The sequence below is a fragment of the Ruditapes philippinarum genome, unplaced genomic scaffold (genome assembly GCF_026571515.1).
Source record: "Ruditapes philippinarum isolate M1 unplaced genomic scaffold, ASM2657151v2 ctg6216_1_1_1_1, whole genome shotgun sequence".
Taxonomy (NCBI): Eukaryota; Metazoa; Mollusca; class Bivalvia; order Venerida; family Veneridae; genus Ruditapes; species Ruditapes philippinarum.
The window spans coordinates 27043-41947 of NW_026861758.1; the positions used below are offsets into that span (position 1 = coordinate 27043).

The 14905-nt window shown below is 30.7% G+C and overlaps 1 protein-coding gene across 1 annotated transcript in view; it reads right to left on the minus strand.

The window, feature by feature from the left end:
• Positions 1–9558, minus strand: part of LOC132716721 (uncharacterized) — a 28301-nt gene extending 18743 nt beyond the window's left edge. Inside the window, exons 1-9 of the mRNA XM_060700042.1 lie at positions 9502–9558; positions 8557–8655; positions 8119–8195; positions 7648–7700; positions 6039–6187; positions 4748–4843; positions 3832–3953; positions 3419–3479; positions 2195–2276 (exon numbers count right to left, since the gene is read on the minus strand). Of these exons, the coding sequence (XP_060556025.1) occupies positions 2195–2276; positions 3419–3479; positions 3832–3953; positions 4748–4843; positions 6039–6187; positions 7648–7700; positions 8119–8195; positions 8557–8655; positions 9502–9558 (796 nt within the window). The remainder of the gene's footprint in view (positions 1–2194; positions 2277–3418; positions 3480–3831; positions 3954–4747; positions 4844–6038; positions 6188–7647; positions 7701–8118; positions 8196–8556; positions 8656–9501) is intronic.
• Between the last annotated feature and the right edge of the window lie 5347 nt (positions 9559–14905).

A 14905-nucleotide genomic window follows, 5' to 3' on the forward strand; every position in this document is an offset into this window, starting at 1 on the left:
ATTCTTGTGCAGTGCACACCTCCTGAGTGAGATCTATGCACCTATGAAGTTTCATGTTAATATCTCATAGGCTTTTGGAGTTATGCTCTGGACAAAAATCAATTTTGAAAAATAACAAAGGGCAATAACTCAAAAATCATGCAAGGTAGAGTTATCATTCTTGTGCACTGCACTCCTCCTCAATGAGGTCTATCCACCTATGAAGTTTCAAGTTGATAACTCAAATACTTTTAGAGATATGCTCCGGACAAAAATGTCGGACGGAAGGACGGACGGAAGGTGGGACGGACGGACGGAGACTATTTCTATATCCTCCGCCGAAAATTTTCAGCGGGGGATAACAAGATGTGTCACTGTACAAATCACAAGAAAACTGAACATCAAACTGTAAAAATCAATACTAAATGCGGCTTTGCCCGTGGGAGGGGGGGACTACAACTCAAAAGAGGTGCATTTATAAAATAAAAATACAGAAAGAGGTGTTTTGACAGGTTTTACAGTACCCTCTTAAGAATTAAAAGTTCAAATAGTTAAATCAATATGCTTCCAAGCAGGGTGTAAATAAAAACATGTAACTAAGCCAACAATATGTTAACGCTCACTGCACATCAATTACTTATACAAAGGAATATGTTTACCTAAAATACATCGGTTAACCAGTACAACAACACATTACAATAACTATTTACATAACAAATAGCATAGCACAAGTAACCATGGAACAATTTATTTTAGCAATACTAAAAATCGCACATTTTATGCTCTACATCTCCTTTGACGCTTAGTCTCAGTAGACAAGAAGTAATTCCGGTACTATCCGCCTCAAAATCCAAATATAAGGATCCATCTTTGGTCTGTTTTAAGGAACGAAAATAACTATCGAAAATACATGTAACAATATGTTTTGAATGAGTATGTATGCTCTAAGATTGATTTAAAGCATAATTAGTCATCATTCACAGAATTAAGGCAAATAACATATAAGACTGAGGTTGGTTGATTAAAGCCCTAAAACTAAAGCTGAAATGTTGACTTTTTCTCTTGTCCCCCTACCAGTCCAATTATAAAGTTATAAAGTACAGTACAATGCAAGTGTTATATTAATAATATCTGTATAATCAAAATTATCAACCTTTTTGAAAAGAAGACAAGATTCAAAAAAAAATTGACCCCAAAAAATGTTAAAAACCATCAAATATTCAATCAATAGAAAAATGTAACAGGTAAAATACTCGGCTACACTATCTACACAAATTCATCAGGGGTGAAGTTAGTCTGTCTTGATTACTATCCCATATCTAAGACCCCATCACTACATTCTGTCATCATTTTATGACACTTCAAAACTTAGAATATAAACACAATCAACTTCCTAATTATTGGCCAAACACCTTACCTTCTACTAAAAACATATCAAGATTTACATTTCGTATAATTTCATATGTGTACTGACCACATACAATGTATTATATAACCTGTGTGCAAGTGACAGGTCAATAAAATTGGACCACGTCAACATGTTTACAATATCTATCCTGAAATCAAAGAATAGCAGCCATCTTAATTTCTAAAATGCGCCTATCGGTACTGCCCTGTAAGAATATATTTGGTAAGTATAACATCCTAAATATATTGTAAGATAATGATCTATAAATAGCTTGAGAAAAATTATAACTTCCTAGTATACTTTATGTCAAAATAAAAACCTGTTTGTGCCTCCATGAACCATTACTGAGATATAAAGGTAATTTTATATATACACTATGTGTACATCTATCTAAACATTATCAATTATACACACACAAACAAAAAAACCTGACCACACTGAAACAAATGTATCAATTATAATTTAGCATAAAGGTAACATTATTCTTGCATATCTTTTCACCTACTCCCCTTAACTTCCTGTAGTGATGTTAAATCTTCTGTCAAAGGAATTATACACAGTTTAGTTATTTATCTACCTATATTTCTGCATTCTACCTGATCAATAATCAGAGTGAAAATGGTTTTCATCAATTTCTCTATCCTCTCTTGTCTTGTGAAGCATTTTTATCAATGTATATTATGTACCTATATGTCATATTGAATGTTTTTACTCAATAATTTACTGCTAAGTCATGGTAGTTTCTGAGAAATTCCTGCAGAAAAAATACATAAAAGGAAGAATGAAATTAACATAGATATAACTTACACATTGATGGCTGCGGCATAGCCAAATTAGGCGGAGGTATGGAAACGAATGACTGCTGGAAGGCAGCGTACTCCTGTTGTACCTAGAATGTACAAGTCATATTTAAAGCAACAATTTTGCAATCATTTGCTTACCTCACAAACCATGACCCATTTACCATAACTGAGTTTCCATCTGAAAAATTCAATCCAACTGTCTCTCACAATGGGACTGGAGTCTGTGCAGAGCCATTTTGTTGCATAGTTTATACGTAATGTCTATCTAAACTGGGAAAACATTTGGAAAGAACACATCACAATTTAAAGAAAATAATAATAATTGACATTTGGTTAATTCAAATAAAATATTTCAGCAATTCCGCGACAATATAAAGCTCAGCTCTACCCTGAAACTTGATACTATGTCAATGTTACAAACTTTCACTCAATACTGCAGCCACTTCTTTGCATTAAACATTTTGTTGTGGTGGAAAAATTTGAAAATTAGTGCCTTAATCATTTTTTTTTAAAGAATATACATCATAAATATAAACAGGACATTATTATGATTATAATTTTACAATTATTTATTCTGCTGGATGGTATTCCTTTTCCGTCATTCATTTTCATTTAATTTCATATGATGAAATATTACGCAACTCTGGTGATAAAAATAAGCAAAGAGAACAAATTATGAAAGTTAAACCTACAATCTGACCTACTCTCCAAGATCACTGCAAATAAAACACAATTTTCAAGACTTTTTTTATATAAACATACAAAAAAATGTTTAGTTAATCAACATTTCATAAATTATTGTACAATTGTTCCAATAGTACTATAAACCATCTCCATGGCCTGATATGACAGGATTTGCTTTGAGCATGCACAGCACAGAAATCTATGTTCAATATACTTTGAAATTAATAATAAAAATTAACTGAATATATGGTACAAACATGTTTATATTCTTGTTATAACAAAACAATATTTCAGCTGCACACTCTTTCTTACAGGCCTAGGATTTATCAATTCAAAGAATAAAACAGAAAATATTATCTGCAAAGTGAATCTGGAATGAAGGATAAGTCAATTGGTACAAATTTTATCAATTTTTCAGCAATGCCATCTTTTAAGAATTGGTCAGCAATGATCGTATTTTGGGAGCAAGTTATTTTTCACCTAAAGAAAGGGGGAAAATTTAGTGTTTTTATTCCTCTATAAATACCTATACTAGTTTACATACCGTCTGAATGAGGTTTGTTGCCAATTCCTTTGCCTGCTGAAGTCCCATCATATTAATATGTCTGAAAAGATATAGAGCAATTATTTCTTTATATCTGATAATAGTTTATAAAATTAATTAAGAAGCCAATTAATGTGAGACATGCTAGAAATAACTACAATAAACAGGCAACATTGTAAACGAAGTGTTTCATCATCATTGTTATATATAAGGTTAAATATAATTTATGCCATTCATTTTGAAATACCTATGCAAGACCCAAAATTGCTTGATATAATCCTTTAATGAGACAGGGCATCTTTTTTATATCAGTATACTGTTTGTTTTGTATGAAATGTTATGGAAGTGGAGGCAGTAGATTCTTCTCAAATTACTACTTTTAAATTATCCTTAATCAAAACATAAAAACTTACTGTAAATGTACATGCATGGGTTCCATCGCCTCCCCGCCAGTTGGTTCTATGAACCCAGAACCCTTTCCTCGTAAAGTCACTTTAGCACCTGTCTCAGCCTGTATATGCTGAAGAAATGCCCCCTGTAACAGCAAGAAAAGTTCAAGTAACATACAAGAAGTTACTGCTTGTTTAGACAAAGTTTTCATCAAATTACTATCTTTCAGCTTGGACAAAATTTGACGAGTTATCTTTAAGTGTATCTATGTTCTGTCTCTAATACATGGCTACCAACTTATACTATTGTTTCTTACAATTTCTGAGAATTGTCTTAAATATCATAAGTTGATTACCATATTCATTTCCCATTTTGACTGATTACTTATTAAACCAAGTCTAAATTTCCTCATATAAATAAGTTTAATTCTTAAGATACTTGTACATTATAAGAATATATATTCATGAGGCAATTGTGCAGTATTAAATTGTAATTATTTTGTTGATATGTTAAAAATGCTTTTGTGTCCTGAAATGAACTTGCTAAATATAATCTTTCATCCACTGTTTGACTTAACAAGAGCATTTGATGCCGTCCTAATTTGTCAGTTTAAATAACTACTTTTGACAAAATGAACTACATTTAGTTTTAGTAAAGTGATGCCATTGCAATCATAATAGATTAACCTTTTCATCAGAACAGAAAGCTAAAAAATCAACATCCAAATTGATAATAAACTTTGGAAAAGTGATCAGAATAAGTTAAATTTTGATAAAGATTCTGTGCATTAATAATAATGAAAATAAAATAGATAATAACATTTCAATAAATATTTCCCTTCATTTCTTTTACATTTCACCCAAAATTTGTATTGAACTCAAAAGAAATTTATTGATGTAAATCCTGGAAGTTTTCACTTCTCATACACCTTAAACTTACCCCAGGTCCAAATACTTTGTCCTTCACACTAAAATTTGGCGGAGCATGTTCAAGGCCAATGTATAGCTTTTCTTGCAACAGTGTTATGTTTGCCGTCTGAAATATAATAAATAAAATGTATATATAATATAACATCACCTTAGTGCAGTAACAGGAATTATAAAAGGAGTTAACCCATTACTGCACCAAAGTGACGATATGTTTTTCAATAAAAGAAATTCTTCTGATATTAATAATTGCAACGCTTTTGTAACAATGTCAAGGAATTGACATTATTGTTGCTATAGAATACCAAATGATGCTAAAAGAATAAAATTAAAAACATTCACTACAGTTTTCATACAGACACATAAATAATGATCTTAATAAAATAAAATTAGAGAAATAATTAATGCGAAAATAAATGAAGATCAATGGATGCGTTTGACAAGTTTGATTAAAGTTTCCTTATGAACAACACTAGTATCCTACATAGGTCTCCCTCAGATGTATTTAAGATTGTTCATTCTAATTTCAACAAGGCACAAACATCCACCATTTCAGAAATATTATTTGGCATTTTGACACAGTTTCACTAGATCTATGTTGAAATTTTGATCTGACAGACTTTTAAGTTCAGATACAGTATTAGTGTATTGATCTGTATCCAATGTGCAGTTACTTAATGTCCAGTTTTAAATGTTACCATTTGAAAATACATCTGCTTTTTTTATCAATATATGTCAGTTTGGCTTAATCTCTAATCACAGAAAATTGTTCAGCACTTACAATGTAACATAAATGTCATGGATTCTGGATTAGTCACTTTTTTTGATCAACAACAAATTACACTGTTAATTTATGGACATTGGAAAAAACATCAAATTCAATTGTAACACATTTCATATTATTTCCTTTTTAAACAAAGTGAGCAATGACTGAGCACTTAAGTGAAGAATAAGGAAAGAAATATTTTCAGCAAACAAAATGACATCATGAAAATTAATTCTCCACTAAATGTTGTTCAATATATTTTTTTATTGATTCCCTTTCTTTTAACATGTTAGAATTGAAATAAATACATGTATTTATCAATTTTTCTTGCACTGTAGTACATTAATGATAAGTCCTTCAATGCATACTGGTCTTTTGTACATGTAGTTATATATCTGAGCATCTGAACTGAAACTCTCAATATATAAATTTACTTAATAAGCATCTGTGAAGCACACAGAACCTATAATTATATTTATTACTGCCCTATCTCCAGAAAAAAACAACAACATTCAGCATGAGATAATTATGTAATTACCTGGTTATTATTGTTGATACCCATCAGTGGAGGTGGTGGATGCCGAGGTGGAGGCTGAGGGTTGTTAGCGCGTGCTGCAAACCTACTCATCCGTGGTCCTTGCTTTGCCATACCGTTTGCAATAATCTCATTTATTCTTCCCACAGCCACTGAAATAAAATTATTGTAACAGACCTTATACCAACAATATAATTATGATCAAAGCATGACCCTTAATAAACTAACTTTAAAATTTTAATGTTTACTCTTCTAAATTTGATATAAATACTGCATAACTTTATGGCCACTAAGTGCATCATAAACGTTTATCAAAGCCTAAATTATTAATTGAATACAAATAAAGTAAAGAGATATGTTATTTAATAGAGTCGTATGACATCATTTTGGTCACCTTTCACTAAAATATGAATTAATTAGGGCTGGGATCGAATTAGAAATTTCATGTTCAGATATTCGTTTTCCATATTTGAATATATTCGAATATTTGTTTTTACAACCGATATTTCTCTTTGATGTATACACATCCGAAATTGTGTTGAATGCTTCACAACTTTAATGTGCTTGGAATATTTGACAATTAAAAAGACCTTTATTACTATGTCAATGTTTTTTATTTTTATTTATTGTAAATAGATATATACAGTGTATATTTACTTTTAAAATAAATTCATAATTTGATTGTCTTTTGTTCACTTAATCTGACTGCTGATCATTTGTCTTATTAACGGGAGGTAACTCACATGACTTGACTGACAATTATAATTATAATGAATCATCATGGACTCTTAGCCCCAATTACACATATCTGATTATATTAAAACTAAACTTGTATTCAATTTTTTGTTTGTTATTTATTATTTTACATAAGGTTTAAAATATTCTTAAGATAAAATTTACTATAACGCAGTAAATATCAAAGGGAGTCTAATTTCTACTGAATTAATATCTTCAGACGGAATATAGACACTTCCCATGCTTACATAACGCGCCGATTAAAACAAAATTTAAAACAATCATTGATTGATCTGAAAGATTATAGCACAGAAAACAATAAAGGAAATAATTAAGATTTTTTTAACAGGTAAATTGCAAACTGTGAAACCCCAAACTTTTCACAGTTAATTAGCGATAATCGTTGACACGCATTAAACAACATATGAACACCTGGTCAAGTGAAGGTCAAGGGTTTAATTTACTATCTTATTTGAAAGTAAAAAGAATATTCCTATTCGTTTTTCAATGTTCGAATATTTGGTAGTGTTTCGAATATTCGAATATAATTCCCGGCCCTAGAATTAATACTGACAATATTTTAGGGACACTTTGATTGTTTTACACTATGTATTCTCATGTATGATACTTGTATTGACATATTTCTTCCCTTTTAATACAAACTGATCAAGACAATGGTGTATTATAAATCAATTCTGGTGAAAGTAAGTGATTATGATAAGATTACATTGCTTTATTTGTACACTTGACTCTTTACTACTTGCAAATGGGACAAATAATTCAAACATTCATGAAAGTAAGCCAAAATTTTTGGCCTACTGCTTCAACAGTTTGAAAAGCTTATCAAAAGATATCTAAGACTAAACTTTGAACTTACAATTTACAGCATCTTGAGATGTCCCCTGTACATTTAGGTATAATGGACGCTCCCTGAAATAAGACAAATACAGTTTACAAATACAGGACAAGGCAAACCTGCAACTCCATACAGACTTTTCAGAATATATAGTTAACTGTCTATTTGCATTTTTTTTTTAGAAAATAACAAGAACTCTGTTATACAGCACGCGTGGCAATTCTCAGTGCTTGGCAATGAGAACAGGGACATAACTCTGTCCAAAGATTATTTACAGATATGGACCCATCATGTTACATAATCACACGAAACAAGCGTATGAAGTTTCAACCCTTTCTCTTCAGTAGGCTTGGAAATAACTTGCATGCAAAAACTTCACCTAAGTGAGATGGCGCCACCGATGCCAGGGTGAGTACAACAGCTCTCCTTAAAAATATTGAAAATTAAAGTGTCAAGATGGAGGAGTACTATGAACTGTAAACATATACTTACTTTGGGTTTCTCATTTTGTCCTCGTGACTCATGTACCTTCCTTTTGTTGCCACGGCTGCTCCACTTAACTTTGAAATCTAAACAGGATAGTATGGTAAATGCTTTTAATAGTATGGTAAACGTTTTAAATCACCATAACATAAAAGACAAAAATTCTTCATACAGGCTTCAAACCTTTAACATCTTGTTGGTTTAAGTTTTATTATTAAACATAAAGTAGAAAATTCATTATAAGAGAAAGAGTTGTTAAAATACAAATTATTATTTTTTGGATTTATCACATTTGTTCAACTTTTCCAAAATAATGAGCTTGTTTCTGAAAAACCTGTATCCTGGTTCCTCTTCTTCTTTAATGAAATGTGAACTCTTATTATTTAAAGCTCCTGAAAAATTAAACAAACATTGTGCCTTTCTATATAGGTTATAATTCAATCTAACCTCTTCCTGTGTGGCCCCACGTGTCAGCATATTTCTACACCCTATTGGCACATCATTTATCTCCACTTCTCTTGTGATCACATTGCTCTGTAATCCTGTCTATAAATACATAAATTTACAACTTATAAATGCCATAATTATATCTACAGATGCATACTAGTTACCATGCTACTGTATTTTAAACATTTTTACACTAATCTTGTAATTGGACCAAATTCCAACAGCAGAAAAACTTTTTTTTCAAAAAATCCAAAATTTCTATTATAAAAAAGGCTTGTTTATGTTTTTTTATGTACTGGTACTAGTAAACACTTCAATTACCGTATATTATGTCCCAATCAAGTTTTGGTAAACTATGAAAAAAAGCCTTACACATAAAACTGGAGAAAAACACCTCTTTGTCTTTGCCAAAAAAAAGATGAAAATAATAATGATAAGAAACCTAGCTAATAATTGGTGAACAAATTATTATACATTGTATCATTATCATAATTATTATTATTTTCAGTTTCTTGTGTAACAGCGATCATTTTATGGTTTTTTGCCAGTATTTTCCTAATTGGCTCCTTGTATCACATGACAGCACAGCTGTACTTTACCTTGTTACCACATCTAAAAAATATTTTAATTGGGCAAACCAAGATCTGCTCTTAAAAGGGTGAAAAACGTCATAATACTAAATTTCTTGGAGTCTAATTTTTACCAAGCTAAATCTGACTAATCTGACTAAAGGATTGCTAATTTCAATTAACAATTAACTAAGAAATCAGAACCTTTTAATACTGCATGGTTATCTGAAAAAAAAAATGCAAAACTTTAAAATAAAAACCATTATACTATAGTTCTTAAATGATATTTATTTTATCATATTTGGTACTAAATGTTTTATAAATTTTAAAATAAAAAACAGGAAAAAGAAAAAAAAATTAAGATATAATTACATACTTTTTTAGGTCCTGGACTGAACATCAAGATGGGAAGAAATTCAAACAGCAATTCCATAAGGCTATTAACATGGCATTGACCAATAAAAATAAAAGGCCTCAATTGACAGCCTCTATACAAAAAACATTATGTGCATCTGAACTCATTGTGTCACACATCTTGCATGCAGGTGTAGTGAAGATAAATACACTACAGCCTATAAAAAAGAAGTTGTATCATTTCCGATTTTGATGATCAAATTATACATTTATAGAATAGAATAAAGTTTATTTCCTTTAATTGGTCTTTATAGGCATATATACTAGGGCTGTCATTGGTGAAAAATTTTGTGTCGATATATCGAGAGACAAATATCGATGATATATCGCCTTTGACAGTAGATATTTATGTTAGGAATATTTTCACAAATAAAACATGGAATTGATGTAGAAATGAATAATCTTTAAAGGTATCATAACAAATTTATTCAAATATGAAATCTAGTAGGATTTTAGATAGGGCTGGGGCGAGTATTCGAGTACTCGGATAATCACGAATCAAAAATGAAAAATCGAGTACGAATATTCGTCAGTCCAGAGATCGTGGATTGCGATCTTATTTGTTTATTATACATTCGCTGAATTTTTAACACTTTAAAATGTCAAAAAAAAAATCAATTTGTGTATGAATTATGCGCCGTTTACCTAAATACAATTTGCTCATTAAAGACAGGAAGTAAACAAACATGTACCATGATGTCATTAGTTTCGAGAAAGGAATCACTTTATCTATAATTGAGCACTTGTTTTTAAATATTTTAGTCGCTATGTATAGATCTATAATGACGTGACATGTATTGAGAGACTGTTTTATTTTTAGGAATCACAATTTGCTAAACACAAGTTAATACGTCAGTGTGACATTACATGTATTGGCTGAAAAGGACTCGCGCCAATATAAAAATCCCACCAGCATATTTACTTCCAATTTTTGGAAACTTGTCTTTCATTCATGTGATTAGACAAGTTCGTTGTACCACCTCTTTATAAGTCAAATTTGCCAATGGCATGTTTTACAAAACTGCTTTTTCTTCATTTTCATTGTAAGTAAAGTTTGCTGGTGGAATTTTTATATTTGGGCGACTCGTTTTTACCAAACCTAGTTTAATATTGAGCATTGGCATATATATCTAATGAATAATTAAATTAATATTTAGTATTGTTTTAAGAAAATTAACATGTTTTTCAGACTTAATGTTCATGTTTTTTATGGGTGTCTTGATAACAAAAGATTCGTGTTCGAATTTGTGAAATCGCATGTGCTGAAAAAAAAAATTGTGGATCAGATCGGATCGTCAACTACCCGACCATCCACCCCCTAATTTTAGACGGTTCAAAGCTTGCGCTTAAAATCCCGGCACAAATTTAACACCACAGAAAAGGTACTTATTATGTTGTACGTAGACGCCAGATATTGCCCAGACACAAAAATAGCACATTAATATCTCGTCGCGCAGTACAAATACTACAATTAGCTGGACTAACTTCTTTTATAATGTACTTGGCAAGACATCAAAATGGATGCCCCCTTGTCCAATATATCAGACGTTACAGGCTTGTTAAAGTTCATGTCCGTCAAGCTTGACGTCTAAAGTTTTTGCTCATAAACGCATAGCATCATAAAAAATTCAAAAATGTCTCTTCTCTTGCCTTTCAAGCTTTATTCAAAAGCTTATAAATGTTCTTTTCTTTCAATTTCATGCTCATCATAAACAACAACTCTCAAACAATGTATTGATAATGTTTTTTCATACAGCCTGATTTTCTGGCGGAACGTGCTATGGGTTTTTGAGCAAATTATGTCGAAAATGACATTTGCTGAAATTACCAGAAAACAAAATTAAAATAATCAAAGCGAAAAGAATCAAATTTAATAAAGGACTAAAAGAAATAACCTCCCAATTTAAAAATAGCGTGTAGAAATAATACAATTCCATAAAAAAGTAAGTTAATAAAAAGTCATTCTATTACAGTGTATTCATTAACAGAAAGAAAGAACTTATACTAATTTAATTAGCTTGTATCGACATGAGTGTTGAAAAAGATATATCGAGTTGATGAAAAGAATAGTCAATATTAAAACAATAGTCAATGACAGCCCCTATTGTTATTAACAATCGATTTAGTAAAGAAGAGGATGAAGATATTGCAATAAAAGTTATGAAAAATACAGCCGGAGTACTAAGCTTTGTACAGAGGTACAAACTCACATGCCAATACGCCATAGAGAAGTAATATAACAAAACTGGGTGTACGATTTTAAACTCGGAGTACGAAAGCACATTAACAATTAGAACGAAATGGGACTAGAACATTTGTCCTATTCTCAAATGTTTCAACATAGTATGTGATGATGTGAGTTTCAGATAATAAAAATGTTTGTGTGATGTTTATAATCGTTTTAACCGATTCCTTTATCTGGTTCACGCACTTGTGGTTCAATAATGAACTAATAAATAAATAAATATAAAAAACTAAATAGTGTAATTCCAGAATAATTATTAAGCAGGTCCGGCATTGTACATAGATACTACCTAAATAGCAAAACACTCGTTTCAAAAATACACACAAATCTGAGAAAAAATAAAAACCATAGTTAGTGAACACATCTTATGACGATATAATGTTGTAACAAAATATTTTGTATTAACTAGTTTGAGGAGACTTATCAGACGACATGTGTATGTAAAAGTAAAGGCTCTGATGATATTTGCAAGAACAATGTCTCCGAAGAAAATTCATTTCTCTTCGATATAATTTTTCAAAAATTACAGCACCAGGACTGCAAGTCGTAGACCCGGTTTTATACGCGTTTTCCCAAAAAAAAAAATTTACGATAGCCTAGTATTACAGAGAAAGCAGGTACAAAAACGCCAAATTAAAATACAGGACGCGAGAGAGAGAGAAGTGTGGAGATTTATTACTATGATGATTTGTTAGTAAAATTACCACTCAGTTGCATATTTTACTTGTTTATCGCAAATATAGCAAAACTTATATGTTTCTACAGGAAGTTTTTATTTTGATAATTTGTTTTCCAATGTTTTATGGATATGAAACATGTTTTCGCGATACACTAGAGTAGAGCAATCTCCTGGTTTAGACCCCTATGTATTTTTCAGGAGTAAAACTTGTAGATAATACACTAAGGTTTGTTTTTTTTTAATGCGTTTATTTAAGGTCGCTGCGGAAAGCCCTATGGCGACCGAGTACACTCAGTCGGTTAGTCCTAATATAAAAGACGCTATAACATAGCCGTTTCCTATGATATTCAAAGAGATCTAAATAGAGATATAAGATAATTGCTAAATTTCTCAGTGAGGCTGGAGCTAGACAAAGCAAGCCAAAAAAAATAAGAACTAAATATTGTAAACACTTGCATACTAGAATTCATTTTTCATCTGCCAAATTTAATTTGGTGAATATAATGTATTTGGGGCAAGAAAACTATTTTAATAAACCTTCATATTTGACTACCATTTTTCCTTAGTGATGTTTTTACACATCAATTAAATAATTTAAAAAAAAACACAAAATATATATATATATACTTACATATTGTCTGTTTCATATAGTTTTAATTTTATAGACAAAGTAAAAACTGATAGATATTTTTCAAAACTTAAACATAGAGAAAGTTTTGAGAGCAGAACCAACATCAATCCTTCATAAAATATAGTCTTTTTAATATAAGAAGGATAAAAGCCTATAGAAATACCAAAAAAAAAAGGAAGTAGTAACCCTCCTCTGAAATGACCCAAATGGCAGGCAGTTGAAAATATTCTAAATAATGTCATTTTATTGGTTCTTTTGAAAAAAAAATTTTTTTAGAAAACAGTTCTGGAAAAAAAGGTTCATTTATAAGATGGAAAAGAAAAATCTCAATTCCATTTATGATATTCAATATTTAAATATTTTCCGAAAAACATAAGTCACCTTGATTATCATAGACCCCGGGCTACGTAACCTATTTTCAATATTTATCATTTATTAATGAATAATTTTACATTTTTCATAATTTCCAATGTTACGTTAGGTCTTAAAAGATCATATATAGAGAGAAAACAAATAAGAAGTTGAAATAGCAAAAAAAAAAAATGACATTAGACATCGATTTTAGATCTAATGAAATTAAAACAGGACGTGAAAAAAATTTACATTAATTTCTGACCTATTTATGAACAAAACTAAAAAATGAATACCTTTTTAATAAAATTATTGAACTGTCACATCCGAAAAGTCTTGATTAAATCCTCATTCATTTAATTAAATTCCTTGTCGCTGATATACAAATGGCCGCCATACAGTCGCGAAATCTGATCTGGCTAATTCAAATGCAAGCGTTTAAATGACGTCCAGAAGTTTCTACCACGGAATATTTTTTCACGAAATAATCTTCCCAATGCAACCGTCAGTGTGTTCGATATAATTTTTCCGTTTCAAAAAATTGGAATCAATCTGTAAAAGACGCCTTACCTTAACCATAAAAGTATGGCCGATGCAAAAATCAGACTGATATTTCATATTTATTATTTAATTAAAAAGTACATTGTTTGAAAGTTTTTGTTAATGGATAGACCATGCAATTGAAAGAAACAGAATATAAGCTTTTTGAATAAAAAAGACTAAAAAAAAAAGGCAAGTCAACAGACAATTTATAAAAGATAATTAAAATATAAATAAAATAATAAAAAAAAAAAAAAAAAAAAAAATTTTTTTTTTTCAAAAAAAATGCTTAGACGAAAAAAGGGCGTGTTATATATGAGCACAAAAAAATAAAACTATTAGAACGTCAGACTATTGACCAACATAAAACATAAAAACAAAAAACCTGTAACGTCTAATCGATAAATATAGAGGACTAAAAAAAGTCGGATATACATCAAAATAGAGCGAACCAAGACAAAAAAGAGATTTTTGTCGATAAAAAATAATATAAACACACAGACTTTAAATTAAATGAAAAAGAAAAGAAAAAGACCAAAAAAACCAGGTGACAAATCCGGGGATTATTTCAGGCAGAGCAGCAATTGGGTAGAAGCCACCGACCTTCAGTAAGCCACTGGATGGCTCCCACATGAAAGATATTCGACCCGAGTGAGGATTCGAACCTACAGCGGTGAGGACCTGTGATCTCCCAGTTCAGCGACCTTACACATTACGGGCCACACGATATGGCGAGCGTCCTATAACACTAAGAAAACGGAATAACCTTATTATTCTTCTGGGTTGACAAAAAAAAAAAAAAAAAGCCGGGGTCTAATCCAGGATATAGCCGAGTCAGGTAACAAAAAAACCAGTTACCGGCACAGGACCCAATCCGGTACACTTCCCATTTCTTCATTTTTGCTTGAAAATTAAAATGA